We start from the raw sequence: 17846 nt of genomic DNA on the forward strand, positions 1-17846 counted from the left end.
ACAAAATACAACCAAAAGATAAATACAAAATAATGATAATAGATAAATGCATTTACTTTGTTGCATTTAAATGCATACATGGTTTTGTGAGATTCACCTTTTTTAATAGTGCATTAATTATTTTATAACCAAGTCAAATTACCTCATGCTGCAGCATGACTCTGTCTATAAGCAAAGCTCTGATGTGCCGTTTACTGCCGTGAAGCTGGAGAGAACAAGAGATGGTGTAAGTGAACTACATTTCAAATGCAGATAACTGACATTAAACGCACATCTCACCTTGTTCTCCATAGACTTCTTAATTAGATTGAAGCTTTTCCAGCGGGTGTCAAACTCATGTTTATGTGAGCCTTTAAAGTGGAGCAGGTCATTGATTATCTATAGAGAAAGAATAAAACATTATAATGTTAGTTACACCACTGCCTACACTGCAATAAAAGCTTTTCTTACTTTAAATTGTCTCATTTAAGTTGTCTCAAATCAAGAACCATTTTCTAGACAAGCACAAATATTGTCTTGTTTTCATAAATAATAAGTCAAAATAAGTAAGCTATTCCTTAAAACAAGTTAAATAATCTGCCAATGGAGTAAGTAAAATAATCAAGTTTTCACTTTGAAATGAGTTTGTTTTGCTTACCCCTTGGCAGATTATTTTGCTTGTTTTAGGGATTAGCTTACTTATTTTTGACATTATTTCTGAAAACAAGACAATATTTTTTTGTCTTGATTTAAGAATTTAGAAGAAAAGCAGTGCATAACCAATATGCACACACAAATATTGGAGTCTGACAGTTTTGAGGTTTACCTTAATAATAGAGAAGAGGGATTTGATGTCATCTTCTGAGTGCTCTAGTGTGTGGTCTGTGTAGATAAACCTTCAGTTCAGTATTTTAAATTCCTCTATAACATGAACTCTGGATTTTTAGTTTTAAACTCTACTTGTATTTCACCCATTTTAAAGGTTTGATTTTAGTGCATTCAATAAACATTTCAGTACTTAGAAAAGCTATGTTAGAGTAACTTACTTAGTAGTGGTCTGATCGCCTTACAGATTTCCTCTCTGTAATTCTCCCTAGACAGGTCTAGAATGAGAAATAGCCATTATCAGAATATTGACCCAATCACAATCGCCTAATTTAATACAGCACTGATTTCAAACAAAATGAGGAGACGGTTGCTTACCATAGTCCACTCCGGTATACACTTTTGTCTCGTATAGCTGAACCATACTATTGATCCTAAAAGGCAGTCATCACAAAGTTAAAATATTACAGCAAATATAACGATATTGAATCATATTAAATGTAATATTAATCTAGAGTTGTGTTTTCGAACTGAAGCAGGTGGTGTGTATTAGAATAATTGTTGGCGAGTATATGAAAAATAGCTATTCAACAGTATAGTTGCAACAGTGCTTGAATATAATAAATATAAATATGTAATACACTGTGATCTTTTCACATGAACTGATCATGGTAATGTTTTTTCAGTGTCTTGCAGCAGCTCAGTTTGCAGCAAAATTCAAAGCAACTGCCTTTATTCTAAAATTACATTATTATTTTACAACAACAAATACAATAATAATAACAATAATAATGATAATAATAATGATGACGATAATTAAAAAATAAGATTAGATAGTATTTACTTTGCCAGATTTTTGTTAATGCAAATTCATTTTCTTTGCAAGTTAAAGTCAATGTCAATTTTATTTATATAGCACTATTTAACACAACCAGAGGTTGACCAATGTGCTGCACAGTACAAATCACAACAGATGAAAAAAAATTTATATATAAAATTGTAAAATTATTGCTAAAACAGACAATTTTCACTGATAAAATGCCAAATCAAAGAGGTAAGTTTTAACCTAGATTTAAAAACAGACAGGGATGGAACAGATCTAATCCGGAGGGGCAGAGCATTCCACAACCTAGGACCAGCTACTGCGAAAGCACGGTCACCTCTGCATTTCAGCCTCGACTTAGGGATGCATAACAATCTCTGGTTGGATGACCGAAGAGACCGACCAGGCTGATGCTCAATTAAAATTAAAGTCACTGGTTGTGGCTAAAATGTGAGTTCTAGGCCCTGATTGTGTGTGTGTGTGTGTGTGTGTGTGTGTGTGTGTGTGTGTCACTTACAGCTGTGGTACTGGTTCTCCATGCAGTGGAGGCAGAAGGCTGCTTGCTCCCAGAAGACAGTTATGAACAATGGACAGACTCTGCAGAATATCATCTCTACATTCACACAAAACACATTCGACATTCAACATCAGCCTTTTTAAGAGCCTTTTATCTCTTCTTGGATCAAAATGTAATATTTATAATTCATTTCACGATTTTTGCAGAACACATACAAGCGCATTTTTTAAAACAAAATTCAATTCGATATGAATTACACAATCATATTTCTTCTTTAATGCTAACGAATGAGAACGAGTTTAATGAATTCAAACAAAGGTAAAATGTCAGTGTATCACTTTTTAATTAACATCAACCAAAACAGGAGCATTTTTTATATATACAGTTGAAGTCAGAATTATTAACCCCCGTTTACTTGTTTTCCCAATTTCTGTTTAATGGAGAGAAGATTTTTTTCAACACATTTTTAAACATAATAGTCTTAATAAGTCATTTCTAATAACTGATTTATTTTATCTTTGCCATGGTGACAGTAAATATTATTTTACCAGATATTTTTCGAGACAATTCTATACAGCTTAAAGTGACATTTAAAGGCTTAACTAAGTTAATTAGGTCAACTAGGCAGATTAAGGTAATTAGGCAAGTTTTTGTATAATGATGGTTTGTTCTGTAGACTATTGAAAAAAATAAATAGCTTAAAGGGGCTAATAATTTTGACCTAAAATGGTTTTAAAAAAATGAAAAACTGCTTTTATTCTAGCAGAAAAAAATGCTTTCTCCAGACGAAAAAATATTATCAGACATACTGTGAAAATTTCTTTGCTCTGTTAAACATAATTTGGGAAATATAAAAAATAAATAAAAATAAGGGGGGCTAACTGTATATATCCTTAAATTTGTATATTTAATAAATACATCAATGTTATGGTTGTAAAGAATAGTGTATGATTGTAAAAGTCTGTATTTCAATGTGTAAAAACTAAAAAGTAGAAGTTAAGTAAAATAAAAACACTGTGACAAAAAACCCCATCAGTATATTGTGTGGCTGACCTGCTGATGTCCTGCTGTCCTTCTGTGTGTTTCTGCAGACGCTGGAGTTCAGGCTTCAACAGCAGATTCAGAAGGTAGAAAACAAACTCTGTCTCTTCTGTGCTGGGAACGTGCCACTGGATCTCCAGGTTCCACAGCTCTCCGGGGCGACCCCAGTCCTGAAACGAAAACACAGTTTGATTGATAAAAGGAGAGTTCACCCAAAAATGAAAGTTGGTCATCAAAAAAGAAGATATTTCAGAGAATGTTTTAAACCAGTAACCATTGACATCCATAGTAGAAATACTATGGATGTCAATGGTTAACGGTTTCCAACACTTTTTGAAACATCTTTTTTTATTTGAAGTATTTGTTTGAATGTTGGAATATTTTAATATTTGAAACAGGTCACTATTGACATCCATAATGTGAATAACATGGAGGTCAATGGCTGCCGGTTTCCAACATTCAAACAAATATTATGGAAGTAAATGATTACCAGTTTCCAACCCTCTTTAAAAAAACTTAAATTCATTTGGAACCAGTCAAGGGTAAGAAAATGATGACTGAATTTTCATTTTTGGGTGAACTATCCCCAGATTTCAGAGAATGTTGGAAACCGTTAACAATTGACATCCATAGTAGGAATAATATGGATGTCAATGGTTACCGGTTTACAACATTTTTAAAAATATCTTCTTTATAATTTGAAGTTTTTCATCTGAAGTATTTGTTTAAATGTTGGAATATTTGAATGTTGGAAACCGGTAACCACTGACATCCATAGTAGGAATAATATGAATGTCAATGGTTACCGGTTTACAACATTCAAACAAATATTATGGAAGTTAATGGTTACCAGTTTTTAACATTCTTCAAAATATCTTCTTATGTGTTCAACAGAACAAAAAAGAACCTCAAAGTTGTTTAAAACAAGTCAAGGGTGAGTAAATAATGTCTGAATTTTCATTTTTGGGTGAACTATCCCTTTAAGGAGTCAGTTGAACAGACAATGTTATAAAATGCAATATATTTGCTTCTGTTTGCTACTATTCTGAAATCCTTCACAAATTAACATGGTGTCTGAGTTTTGTATATTTTCATCCCAACACAACAAATGCAAATAAAATCATATATGGCTATTTCATCGGCTGTTATGCATTTTGACACAATCGAGTGTCTGATCGAATGAAATTCCATGAGATTTTGTAGGAAGAGGGAGAAACGAGGGATTTTAAGTTATTTAAAATGAAAACAACAAAGGCATTTAAATAACCCCAAAAAGATGTGCACAGATAATTAATAATAAACACTACAATATTCTCTAATAAGAAATATTTGATTTCAAGTAAACTAAAGTTAGTAGAAATTTTTGTTTCACATCTACCAATAGAGAAGAACAAGATGAGTAAAAGTATTTCTGATTTTCGGAGAGGGTAGAGTCGAGTTCAAATGAACCATGTAATCATACATCAGACTCTGAGAAAGAGTGACGTCTGCCTGTCTAAGAAAAGGTGCTTAAGAAAACCAGCGTTAAAAGACGATGGAGCTCCACTAATCCAGTCATTCGCTCAATCACCTCATCTCTTCCCCTTCAGAGACATTTGATAGGATAAAAGTAAAGCCTGGGAACAGGAGCAAACCTGGAAACAGGAGACTTCCCATTCACTCCACTGCTGCCAATGGTACTGTAAATAACACGTTGAAATTCTTTTTTTAATATGCATGTATCAGAGAACATTTAGCCCCTTCATATGCTTTAATTATTATTAATACTGTATTCAACAGAATTATAGTATTTTATAAAACATTAATGCTTACCAATATTAATACCAAATGTGTGACAAGTTCTCTGAAGCTATGCCCAATTTTTCTTCTTCAGTAAACTACTAAAAATATTTCATCTAAATTTAAAATTAAACTTATTTAAAGCATTTTTGCACAAATAATAATAATAATAATAATTATTATTAATAATATTTTTATTATTTCTTTATTTTTAATAAAGTTAAATGTTTCTTAAGAAGTTTAAGTATTTGGTGGAAAAGTTCTCATTTCTGCAATAAAAAATATTTGCAAGTCTATTAAAAAATAATTTTAATCAAAGTTCGTAATTTTGAATACAATTATATAATTTAAATGAATTAAATACTTATTTTTATTCTAGACATTTATAAAAGTTACATTTTACTCAAACTCACACAAATTAAAACCAGCAAATCAAAAGAAACCATTTCTTTTCAAATAGTCTCATATTTATTTCTATTGATATAAATAAGCCACTTGAAACATAAAATATTATGAACCTACATGAATAAAATAGTGTTTATCTCAACGGTTTATAGATATCACCAGATACTCCTAGATATCCCTTATTTTAAATAAGAATATTTGCTCATATTAACAGTAGTGTTTCATAAGATACATCAAACTTACCGACTTTAAATTGACCAAGATCCCAAAGTCAGAAGACACACACTCTAAAAAAGTAATATTTCCCACATCAATCAACTCTATACTCCTACTGTGTGTCAACAACTGTTTTTGAATGGACTCCTGGGCCCTGTTTACATTTGGTATATAGATGTATCAGTATGGATTAAAGCATCATATTTCAGATGTAATTCTGAGAAGAGCTTGTTTGTGTCGTTACGGGATGGTTAGTGGCTAAATCTGATTTTCCACTGGCGGGCGGCTGACCTGGATTGGTAGGTATGTGTCTGTGTGTTGCTGGATGCCGCCGGGGACGCTGCAATACTCTCTGGGGTAGATGAGAGACGTGGAGCGCAGGATGTGATAGAGCAGCTTACAGGCCAGACTGTAGCCCTGCTTACATTTCAAGTGTAGCGTCAGCTGAAGAATCTGCACCAGCTGAGACCTGTAGAGTAACAGCTGATCGCCATCCACACGAACCACCTACACACACACAAAAACTCCATCAAATACAATGAAGCATACCAGATATACATAGAGGCGTAACAGATATATAAAGATAGAGATTGTTTTTAGGTTCAGGTTTTCAGATTTAAGAGTTTTAAAATTCAAGATTTAGATTTCTAGACTGATGTTTATTTCTTCAATAATAAATATACACTACCATTCAAATGTTTGTGTTATTTTGTACCTTTTCAATTTTTTTTAATATATAATTAAACTAGAGTGGCACTGTGTCTCAGTGGTTAGCACTGTCGCCTAACAGCAAGAACACCACTGGTTTGAGTCCCGGCTGTGTCAGTAAGCGTTTCTGTGTGGAGTTTGCATGTTCTCCCCGTGTTGGCGTGGGTTTCCTTCGGGTGCTCGGGTTTCCCCCACAGTCCAAAGACATGCGCTATAGGTGAATTGAATAAACTAAATTGGCCGTAGTGTATCTGTGTGTGTGCGTGAGAATGTGAGAGTGTATGGGTGTTTTTCAGTACTGGGTTGCGGCTGGAAGGGCATTTGTTGCGTAAAAAATATGATGGAATAGTTGGCGGTTCATTCCGCTGTGGTGATGCCTGATAAATAAGGGACTAAGCAAAAGGAAGATGAATGAATGAAAAATTTTACTTTTTTAAATTAAACAAAAGTGACTGTTAATATATTTAAAACGAAAAAACATCAATCAAAATCTCACTTCTTTTGAACCATTCATCAAAGAATCCCGAATAAATGTCTCTTTGTAAAATTTATAAAATTATACAAACTGAAATATATATTAGAATAGCAAAGGGTTATTTAAAATTGCAACAGTAGTTCATCGTTTTACTGTATTGTTATGTGATAAATGCAACCTTGGCAAGTATAGCATTAAATAATAATTAAAATAATAAATAATCTTACAGACAACAACGATATTGATATATCACGATTTCAGCAATACTGCGATATATAGCATTATAGTGAACTGAAAGTAGGTCTGTGAGGGAGAAACTAGCGGACGATTCTGGAGAGGTGGGATGTCTAAAACATACAAATACCTTTGGTCCAGCTTGGACAGAAGTATTTGTATGTCTGAGATTTTCACCATTGCAATGACTCATCTGTCAGTGTTTTTGACACCGGTGCGTCTCTGATGTATTGTTGATCCGCCATTACGAGAATGTTACCACCATTACTGGGTGTACAGCAGCTAAAGCGGTAAATGGCTGCAGTCAGTGTAAGACTGATGAATTAATTCAGACCTTTTGTACATTTTGATAAATATCGATACTTGGCGCTAGAGTATCGATAATGTACCGCGGCTGGAAATATCATGATATATCGCCATATCGATATTTTGTCTCACCCCTACTGTACATTTACATATTTGACAATTTGATTTTATTTTCAGAGTTAATTTCCAGATATTAATTTCTTTCTACAACAAGACTTAAATCTTGTTTATTTAAGAGAGATATTTTCAGAGAATACAATTAAATTAAACATTTGAAATGGTAGATTTATACAAGTTGTATAATTCAGTGACTGACCTCAGATAACAGCTGAAGGTTCCACATCAGTTCTTTATCCAGCTCCTCTTCGTTTAATACCTCTTCATCTAAAGATAAAAAAGGTTATGCTAACATAAAAGCATGAGTCCATATACTGGCATTAACACATTACATGCAGATAGAACTCACTGGCTGCAATTTGTAATATGGCATTACAGCAGTGAGGCAAAAACAGCTTCAGAGCTTCTGCTGGGTGACACTGAAAGAAGAACAAATATATGAAATTATCAGCCAAATGTTTTAAGAAACACTGTCATCTCTGGCAAACTGAGCTCAGGATACTGACTTTGGTTGTAGCTCTGCACATGTCTGCAACCATCCGTCCTGCCACATGAGTCTCAAAAATGTTTGTAGTGGCGAAGTTAAAGACTTTATCCAGAGCCACCTGCGAAAACGAAGGAAATATGTTCAAGTATTACCACATAGTTACAGCATATTGAAAGTTTAGGAATTTTTAAAGTGGTAGTTCACCCCAAAATTACATTTAGTCACTATTTCCTCACCCTCAAGTGGATCCAAACCTTTATGATTAATGAACACAAAAGAAGTTATTAGGAACAAAATTGAAAACCAGTAACCGCTGACTTTCACAGTAGGAAAAACAAATACTATAAAAGTCAATCGTTACAGGTTTTCAACATTCTTCAAAATATCTTCTCTTGAGCTTAACAGAAGAAAGGTTTGAAACAAGTAAAGGGTGAATAAACATAATTGAAATTTCATTTTTGGGTGAACTATCTTTTAAAGATGTATTGTTTCATTCAAAAAGGAAACAAAAAAACAGAAAAGTGCACACATCTAAAAATCTTGAAGGCAGGTGCTTGATCAAAAATAAACACAGTAGCAAAAGATCAAAAAGAAAATCGGCACACTGCCACTTTAGCTCTCAAAAGTCCTTTAATATCACTCACAAAATGACTTGGGAGTGTCATTCAGAAAAGACACATAAAATCGATCAAAAATACATTCATAATGTTATAAAAGGACTTTTTTAAAACTAATTCTGCACTTTTGAACACTTTTTAACTAATTAGGGATGCTCCGATCGATCGACAAGAGATTGGTATTGGCCGATAATCACATTTTATGACTCGATCGGTACTCACCAATCTGGCCGATCTCATAATCCGAACGCAGGTGTTTTGAATCAGATAAAATACCCCGGAAATCATGGAGATGAGGGTGAATTAGCAGGAGAACAGATTGCGAGAGGCACGGTGATGTTCTAAGCTTTACATTTGTTAGGTTATATGAATAGCACAATACAGATATCTCAAGTACACATCCCTGTATCTCTCATCGAGCTGCTGTGAGGCTGTACAGAGCTGCAGTCACAGATGTGCTAGTTAGCAAAATATTTGAATGGCCTTGTATTTAGGCCTTTTTACATATATAAAAACTGAAAGTTCTGAAAGATTTTATCTATTATTTTCTGTAAAGCTGCTTCTGACCATGACCTGTCCACACTAAATGGTTATTAGAGACATGTTTAAGGGATTATATAGAACATCCTTAATTTATTCTCTTAGCTAAGGAGAGATCTCCACTTAAGTGACATACTTGGATGAAAAATGTGCTTTATACATTATAAGCATCAGAATCTGTACTCTGTATCGGGAGATCACCATGTTAAGTAATCGGTACTCTGTATCAGCTGCAAAAATCCTGTCTGGAGCATCCCTACCAATTATACAATTCAAAAAAATGTATGTGAATGTATTTGTACCGAGCCTTTAACTTCTGAATGGTAGTGTGTTATGACTGGCTTTAACTGTGTGCTTATAATAACCTGGAATATTTCCATAGAGCACTGTGTGAGGATGGTGCTGAATGTGGAGGACAGTCCAAGCTCTACCAGACTCTCCAGATGAGTCATTTTCTCCGTCTCCATCTCCTCCCGTGTCTGTTCCAGTGTACTGGTGTCAATCAGGGCAAAACACCTAAACATTAGAAAAAGAGAATGAAGATGCAGGAAGAACTACACGTGTACACTGAGACAACAGTAATGATGATGCTTCTGAGTACTGTACCTATCAACAAACTGGAGAACAAAATGCTCAAACTCTGCTGAGGCTGAACACAACTCTTTTTCCACCTGCACAAAGATAATCATCTAAATAACTGATTTGCATTTATATATTATGAAATGCAAAACAGTGTAAAGAGAGGACGTCTGACCTGGGTGAGACCATTTCTTGAATGAACAGCAGACGAACAGTCAACCAATGGCACAAGAGTAACAAAAGTTGCTAAAAACTGGAATGTTATCTGAAACAAATGAATATTAATATAGAGCAGGTCTTAAATTTGAAGTATTTAGGCAAAATTACAGACAATAAACTGAATTTTAATAGGAATGTAAAAGCTGTTTTTAAAAAGGCAAGTCAGCGTCTCAGTCTTCTCCGCAAGTTGAGAAGTTTTATTGTTAGTACGCAGACTATGAACATGGCATATAGATCATTAATAGAGAGTGTTTTCAAATTCAGTTGAGGTCAGAACTATTCAACCCCCTGAATTATTAGCCCCCTGTTTATTTTTTCCCCAATTTCTGTTTAACAGAGAGAAGATTTTTTAAACACATTTCTAAACATGATAGTTTTAATAACTCATTTCTAATAACTGATTTATTTTCTCTTTGCCATGATGACAGTAAATAATATTTTACTAGATATTTTTCAGGACACTTCTATACAGCTTAAAGGGACATTTAAAGGCTTAACTAGGTAAATTAGGTTAACTAGGCAGGTTAGGTTAATTAGGCAAGTATATTTGTATATAACTGTATTGTATACTTGTATAACGATGGTTTGTTCTGTAGACAGTCGGAAAAAAATATAGCTTAAAGGGGCTAATAATTTTGACCTTAAAATGGCCTCTAAAAAATTCTAATCTGCATTTATTCTTGCGGAAATGAAACAAATAAGACTTTCTCCAGATAAAAAAAAATATTATCAGACATACTGTGAAAATTTCCTTGCTCTGTTAAACATCATTTGGGAAATATAAAAAAAAGAAAAACTATTTCGAAGGGGGGATAATAATTCTGATTTCAACTATGGTTTGGTAAAAATGGTTTGGTAACACAACACTTAAACAGAAGAAGAAATTATCGCAACTTATCAATCAGGCAAATAAGATAACTGGTCACAAACAACCATCAGGAGGCAGGTTTAGAATTCCTAAAGCCCCAAGAAATGCTTATAAAAAGTAATTTATCCCGATTGCAGTTTAAATCGGATCACTGTTTGAAGTGAATGGGGTGGTTGCCAAGAATGATCTGCAGTAAAATGTATGGGGCTAATTTGTTTTTTACATTTTTAACTTATGTTGTTATCTTTTTGAGTGTTGTTATTGTATGATTTCTGTATGTATGCAATTGTTGTCTTAAATCCAGTGTTAAAGACAAATTTCCTTTCTGTGCCAAGCAGAACGGACAGTAAAGTTTAAACTAAACTAAATTAAATTAGAATAAAAAGTAAATAAATCAATGAAAACATATAGATTTCAATAGTTAAGACATGGAATAATATATTACAAACATAATCCACATTCTTTCATCAGTGTTATTTTAGGATTATTTATAATTAGTGCTGTCAAACGATTAACTGCGTATATTTATGTATAATAAAAATATACAAAATAAATATATTTACAGAGATGTATAATTTGTATTATATATAAATGTTTATATATATAAATAAATAACAAATATTTTGTATACAATAAAGTCATGGATACATAAAATATTATATACACAAAATTATATACAGTACGCACAAATATATTTTATACTCTTATTTTGGATGCAATTAATCATTAGACAGCACTATTTATAATATAATATTATACATGTATATTACTTACATACACACCCACACAAATTTTAATTATTACTTATTATATTGTATTTGACATTTAGCAGCTTACTGGACACACTTTATAATAATGAATATATATAATGCGCTTATTTTGTACATAATATATTATTTACATTGAACTTATGTGACTTTTTTCCTTCATTTTCCTCCATTAGGAGTTCCACCTAGCAGTACCAATACCAGCATCTTTCTTTCGTTTTTCCATGTTTGAACTGTGTACACAGGAGAGCCTCTTTACTCCTATTGGTCATCGTCACAAATTTTGTTGTACTACTACAATGATAATATGATATGATATGATAATGATAATCAAGTGTACTAAATGTGGCGTGGATATCATCTACTATGACACAAGATAAAAGATTTGATTATTGGTCCCAACAAAATTTGTCATTCACAAATCACCACAACACTACATTAAATGGATTATGATATTGTGTTGCATGCATCCCACACCAATGCCTAAACAACACAAATAAAGAGAAAACATTTGAAGAGACTCTCACCATGCACTTGCTGAAGTCATTGGGGTCGACTCCAGGCAGAGCCCTCATGAGAAGAGGCAGCATGTGTTTGGGGCCCTCAGGAAACCTCTGCCCCCCGGCCACCAGGCTCCGTGCCACACCAATCATACAGCTTAAAGTGGCAGTAAGTTGATGAGGCTCAATGAGGGTCTCCATGGCTGGATACGTCCTTAAGTGAACAGGAAAAAAAAATGTTGGCAGGGTTCCCACTTCAAGCTAAAATCCATGAATTTTCTTTGATTTTCACTGACATTTTTTGTTTATTTTTCCATGACCTATACTGAGCACTGAGGAGACAGAAGAGAAAATATATTTTTTTACATCGCATCTGTTTAGGACGTGGTGCTAAGGCCCAAAACAAAGCTGGACTGAAGGTTAGATTGAATTGCTTTATTTAAATCAAGGGACTTGTTAATCTTTTCAATTAGCTTATATCATTAATACAACTAGTGCTGGGCAAAAACTCTAACCGATTAATTGCATTCAAAATAAAAGTTTGTGTTGACATCATGTAAATGTGTGTACTGTGTATATTTATTATCTAGGTATAAATATACACAGGCATGCATATATTTAAGATTTTCTTTATATTTTGATATAAAATATACATGTCTATGATACAAATTAAATATAAACTTAAATATCTACGTAACTAATTTCGTTAACAGTTAAGTTTAGGTCACAATTCATGCTATTAACTATTGGCTTATTATCTGCCTATTTTTAAGATATTAACAGTTCATTAGTAGTTATAAAGAATGATCTTATTCTACATCCCTAATCCTACCCAAAACCTAAACCCAAATTCTACCTTACTAACTATTAATAAGCAGCTTATTAGTCATTTATTAAGATTGTAGAGTTAGTTAATTGTTTGTTAACATCAGGAATTGTGACCTAAACTATAGTCAGGGTTCAAACACATTTTTACTATTAAAATTCAATGACATTTCCAAAATTTTTCCAGAACTTTCAAGTACATTTCCATGACGTAATGTTTCATGTAATGTCTCCATATACATGGTAAATAATAATAAAAAAATAACGTTCAAATTTCTTACAAGATATCATAGAACACACAACAATCTATTTTGTTTCAATTAGTTTTTATATCTAAATAAAATTGATTTTGATAATGCTTACACTGCACTAACAATGTAAGAGCAAGTTTTTGGCCAAGGACAGAAAAGAAGTAAAGACAACTTATCTATTTTCAAGTTAGGGCTACACAATATATCGTTTCAGCATCGATATCGCAATGTGTGCATCCGCAATAGTCAAATCGCAGGATATGCAATGTTGGGTTATAGTTTGATATAGTTTAATCATAAGGGAGTAAAAGTTTATCATCTGCATGCATTTTTAAAGAGATAGTTTACCCCAAACTTACTTACTATTTTCATTACACCCTTCACTTTTTTCAAACATTCATTCATTTATTCATTCATTTTCTTTTTGGCTTAGTCCCTTTATTAATCCGGGGTTGCCACAGTGGAATGAACCACCAACTTATCCAGCACACGTTTTACGCAGAGGATGCTCTTCCAGCTGCTACTCATCTCTGGGAAACATCCATACACACTCATTCACACTGATACACTATACTGACAATTTAGCCTGCCCAATTCACCTGTACCGCATGTCTTTGGACTGTGGGGGAAACCGGAGCACCCGTACAAAACCCATGCGAACGCAGGGAGAACATGCAAACTCCACACAGAAATGCCAACTGACCCAGCCGAGGCTCGAACCAGCGACCTTCTTGCTGTGAGTGACAGCACTACCTACCGCGTCGCCTTGTTTCAAACTTTTATGAGTTTTCTTTTTTTTTAAACAAACACAAAAAGAATATAATTGACTCCTATAGTATTGAAACAAGTGAAGTGTGAGTAAATAGTGAGTACATTTTAATCTTTGAGTAAACTGTCCCTTTAACGCCTGTTTCTTTTAAAAATCCGGCCACAAGAAATATTTTGTAACTGTAATAAAAATAAATAATATACAACGAAGACTAAGCACTGCTGATTATTCAATATCCGTACCTGAATAGTGAATAAAACTATAATTCACTTTTGTCTTAACTATATTTTATTTATCTATGCTTGTCATTTATTTGTTATATATTATTCGAGATTCACTCCTCTACAAAATCCCTCCAATCAATCCAAATAAACCTATTAAATCATCTGGTGAAATTGGATTCACAATGCAGTATACACACAGAAATACAAAATATCATAATGTCAGATTTTTCCAGCATCGTGCAGTCCTGATTCAAGTACACAGATATTTATTAAACTAATTTCCATGACTTTTCCAAAACTGTGTGGGTTTTTCTGTTTTTCCAAAACTTTTCTAGGCCTGGATAATGCCATGTCAAAATTCCATGACTTTTACAGGTTTTCTATGACCGTACGAACTCTGTATAGTGCAACCCAATTTTTTTGTATAGTTTTGATTCGATGTATGTGTGTGTATCACATATACATAATAAATATACATTATACACATATATCATATAGAAAACAAACTTTTATTTTGGATGTGATTAATCACGATTATTTTTTGCCCAGCACTAATTAAAACCTTAAATAAGGACTCATTTACACAATGAGGCAGAAATAATAATTAAAGAAATTATAGTGCATTAAAACTTACCAGTAATTAGCTCACAGCCTAATTCCCTAAATGTTCAATTCTGCCAGTGAACCATTTACAGATATTCATTTCTCCCAGTGACCCCTTTAAGAATAAATAAATAACAACGCAATAAAAACAAGTATTAGAAAAAAACCCACATTTTGATAATTAGGAGGTACAATTTAAAATAATCCCTGATATTCCATGACTTGGACAAAACAATATAAAATTCACTGACTTTCAAAGTCTGGAATAGACTTAAAATGCCATGATATTCCAGAAATGACATGACCCGTGGAAATCCTGTTGTGTAATGCTTGAGCACACCATCCATTCTTTCTATTGTCAACTACCATTGACTTGTTGACCAGATAATTTTGACAAAACTTCTATAATATTGACAAGCTTAGACAACAAAATAGATTACAGTCCAAAGACATGCGCTGTAGGTGAATTGAATGAACTAAGTTGGCTGTAGCGTATGTGTGTGAATGAGTGGATGTTTCCCAGTACTAGGTTGCAGCTGGAAGGGCATTCGCTGTGTAAAACATATACTGGATAAGTTGCCGACTCATTCTGCTGTGTCGACCCCTGATTAATTAATGTAGGCTTAAAGGAAAACAAACAAACACTCACTTCTCCAGGACTGGAGGAATGACCAATTCAGGTCGGAGCAGAGCAAGGTTTTGCAGGGCCTGGGCTGCATCCAGACTGCCAGTTTTGCTGAACATGGCCAGCAGGACGGGCTGCTTTATGCTCTCCACGAAGTCTGTGATGTCCTGCTCACTGAGAAGGTGGCTCTCGGGAATAGGGGTCAGCCATGTTGGCGTCCGGTAGCGCTCTCGATGAAGGCGTTTCACAACACTGGCAGGTAAACGCTGAAGGAGCTTCATGAGTTTCATCTATAGATGGTCAGAATAAATATAAGTAACGTTGCAAATACAAAAAATAGGTAAAATACCATTTACTGTTGAGAGGAAAATTATTAGTAAATTAATTATTAAATTTGTATTCTTTTAAAAATATTTGTTTACACATTTTGATAAGGTTTTCACAGTTTTTAAATTTTTAATACTTTTTTCAGTTTGCATATCACAACAGATTACACAGTTACAGAATAATAATCATGCAGACACAGCAAACCATTTACACCCTATTCTCCCTCCCATCAACCCATTTCCTTAAATATCAAAACAAAAGAACAAACAAAAATAAAACAAGAACAAAACAAAACAAGAAAAAAAATGGGGAGGGGGGGGGGGATGATTAAATCAAGTAAAGAGTGTTTCCCAAGTCTATGTTTAGATCATGATACTACCCTACTTCCTCAGAGGTTTGTACATTGAACTTTAGGAAGTTATTAAAAGGTTTCCAGCTATCTTCAAACACATTTGGTTTCTTTTTGACAATGTATGTGATCTTTTCCATAGACATATGTGATGCCATTTCCTAAATCCACTTTCCAATTCTAGGTTCATTTATATTTTTTTGAATTAGGAGCAATAATATGTTTAGCTTGTAAAATATACATTTCCATGAATCTGACCTTTTTGCTTTGTAGGAGAGGGCTGACAGAATATATACCCGAGGATAAAAACTTAGCAATGGTAATTTCTTTGACAAAATTTGGTCAATCATTTTATTTACATTTTTAAAAAAATATATTTTAGGGGACAGTAGAGATGAGACAGGAATACATGGGGAGCAGAGAGAGGGGGGAAGAATCGGCAAAGGACCTCGAGCTGGGAATTGAACTTGGGTCGCCGTGAGCACCTCAGTGCTATTTGTCAGCAGACTTTACTAGGCTATTGGTGCCGACTTGTTTACACATATTTAACAAAAGTTTTTATAGCTAATTTAAATTAACTCATTTATTTTGTAGGCTAAAAAAAACTATTTTCTATTATATATTCTATTTTAATCTATTATCTAATCAATTTTGTAGCTAAAAAACGTTACTTAAGGGAGCTAATAATAAGGACCTTATTTTTTTTAATACAGCTAAACTAAAAGAAATAAGAAAATGAAGAACTAAAAAAAAAATTATAGAAAATGCTGTGAAAATTTCTTTACACTATAAATCAGCACTTGGGAAATACACATTTGAAAAATAGTTAAAATTTGACAGGAGGGCTGATAATTTTACCTTCACCTTATATTTTTATATACAATATAACCTAATATATTTAATATAGGTTGATTGTGGAATTAATATTAGAATTAGAATTTTTTTTAAACTTTAAATTAATACTTAAAGGGAATAAGGGGAAACTGCCTTAATAAAAATGGGAAACAAATTGAATGATTGAACATAAACATCTGTAATGGGAGAGTGATTTTTTAAAAGCCTAAACAAATTCAAACAAACATTTGTGGCTGGATTGAATGAACTGTTAATTTTCGTGAGTTTATGATGTCAAAAAAAGAGGAATTGCCATTTGATCAAAGCAACGACTACTATCTTCCTGCCATAAAACACTCTTCAAAGCCTTTAACGCCCAACAAACAACCCCACAATTATTTTAAAAAGAAAGGACACTTTCTGTAAGCTTCTGAAAACAAATCCACAGGCACAGACAATTTCATCAACAGCAGTCTCAAAAAGGAAGACAAAGTAATATGGCAACAATGCAGAGACAATACAAGGACAAAGCTCTCACTGGGTTCACTGTGACATTTGAAACTGAGAACTAGATGCCTCCCTCAGACAAAGCAACACACATCCCTGGAATAACAAGCTGTCCTCGTCTATGAGGAGATGCTTCTAGAAAAAGACTGGCATGTATTGTTGATGGCAGCAGTGTTTAAAACTGGCACAGCTGCAGGCTCTTCTAAAGCATTATTGGAGACGCATTTAATCTAGACAGTCACCTGAAGACCCAGTCCATGCTGCTCCAATACTTCAATTTATATCGAACATTCATGTCAGATGGTAATGTCGCTATAATCTCATTCATTCATTGATTTTCCTTCGGCTTAGTCCCTTATTTATCAGGGGTTGCCACAGCGGAATGAACCACCAACTATTCCAGCGTTTGTTTTACACAATCGATGCCCTTCCAGCCGCAACCTAGTACTGGGAAACACACATACACACTCGCATTCACACACTACGGTCAATTTTATTTACCCAATTCACCTATAGTGCATGTCTTTTGA

General features: G+C 33.6%; 1 protein-coding gene across 2 annotated transcripts in view; it reads right to left on the reverse strand.

The window, feature by feature from the left end:
• The window catches only part of psme4a (proteasome activator subunit 4a), a 59087-nt gene that overhangs the window by 29198 nt on the left and 12043 nt on the right, over window positions 1-17846 (reverse strand). For both annotated transcript variants that reach the window (XM_056470477.1, XM_056470476.1), the window contains 16 exons: window positions 15324-15589; window positions 12030-12216; window positions 9824-9913; window positions 9676-9740; window positions 9435-9585; window positions 7932-8030; window positions 7775-7844; window positions 7625-7692; window positions 5877-6092; window positions 3198-3355; window positions 2145-2240; window positions 1183-1238; window positions 1026-1082; window positions 806-861; window positions 280-378; window positions 143-205 (listed from right to left, as the gene is read on the reverse strand). In XM_056470477.1, the coding sequence (XP_056326452.1) occupies window positions 143-205; window positions 280-378; window positions 806-861; window positions 1026-1082; window positions 1183-1238; window positions 2145-2240; window positions 3198-3355; window positions 5877-6092; window positions 7625-7692; window positions 7775-7844; window positions 7932-8030; window positions 9435-9585; window positions 9676-9740; window positions 9824-9913; window positions 12030-12216; window positions 15324-15589 (1797 nt within the window). The remainder of the gene's footprint in view (window positions 1-142; window positions 206-279; window positions 379-805; window positions 862-1025; window positions 1083-1182; window positions 1239-2144; window positions 2241-3197; window positions 3356-5876; window positions 6093-7624; window positions 7693-7774; window positions 7845-7931; window positions 8031-9434; window positions 9586-9675; window positions 9741-9823; window positions 9914-12029; window positions 12217-15323; window positions 15590-17846) is intronic.

The sequence above is a fragment of the Danio aesculapii genome, chromosome 13 (genome assembly GCF_903798145.1).
Source record: "Danio aesculapii chromosome 13, fDanAes4.1, whole genome shotgun sequence".
NCBI lineage: Eukaryota > Metazoa > Chordata > Actinopteri > Cypriniformes > Danionidae > Danio > Danio aesculapii.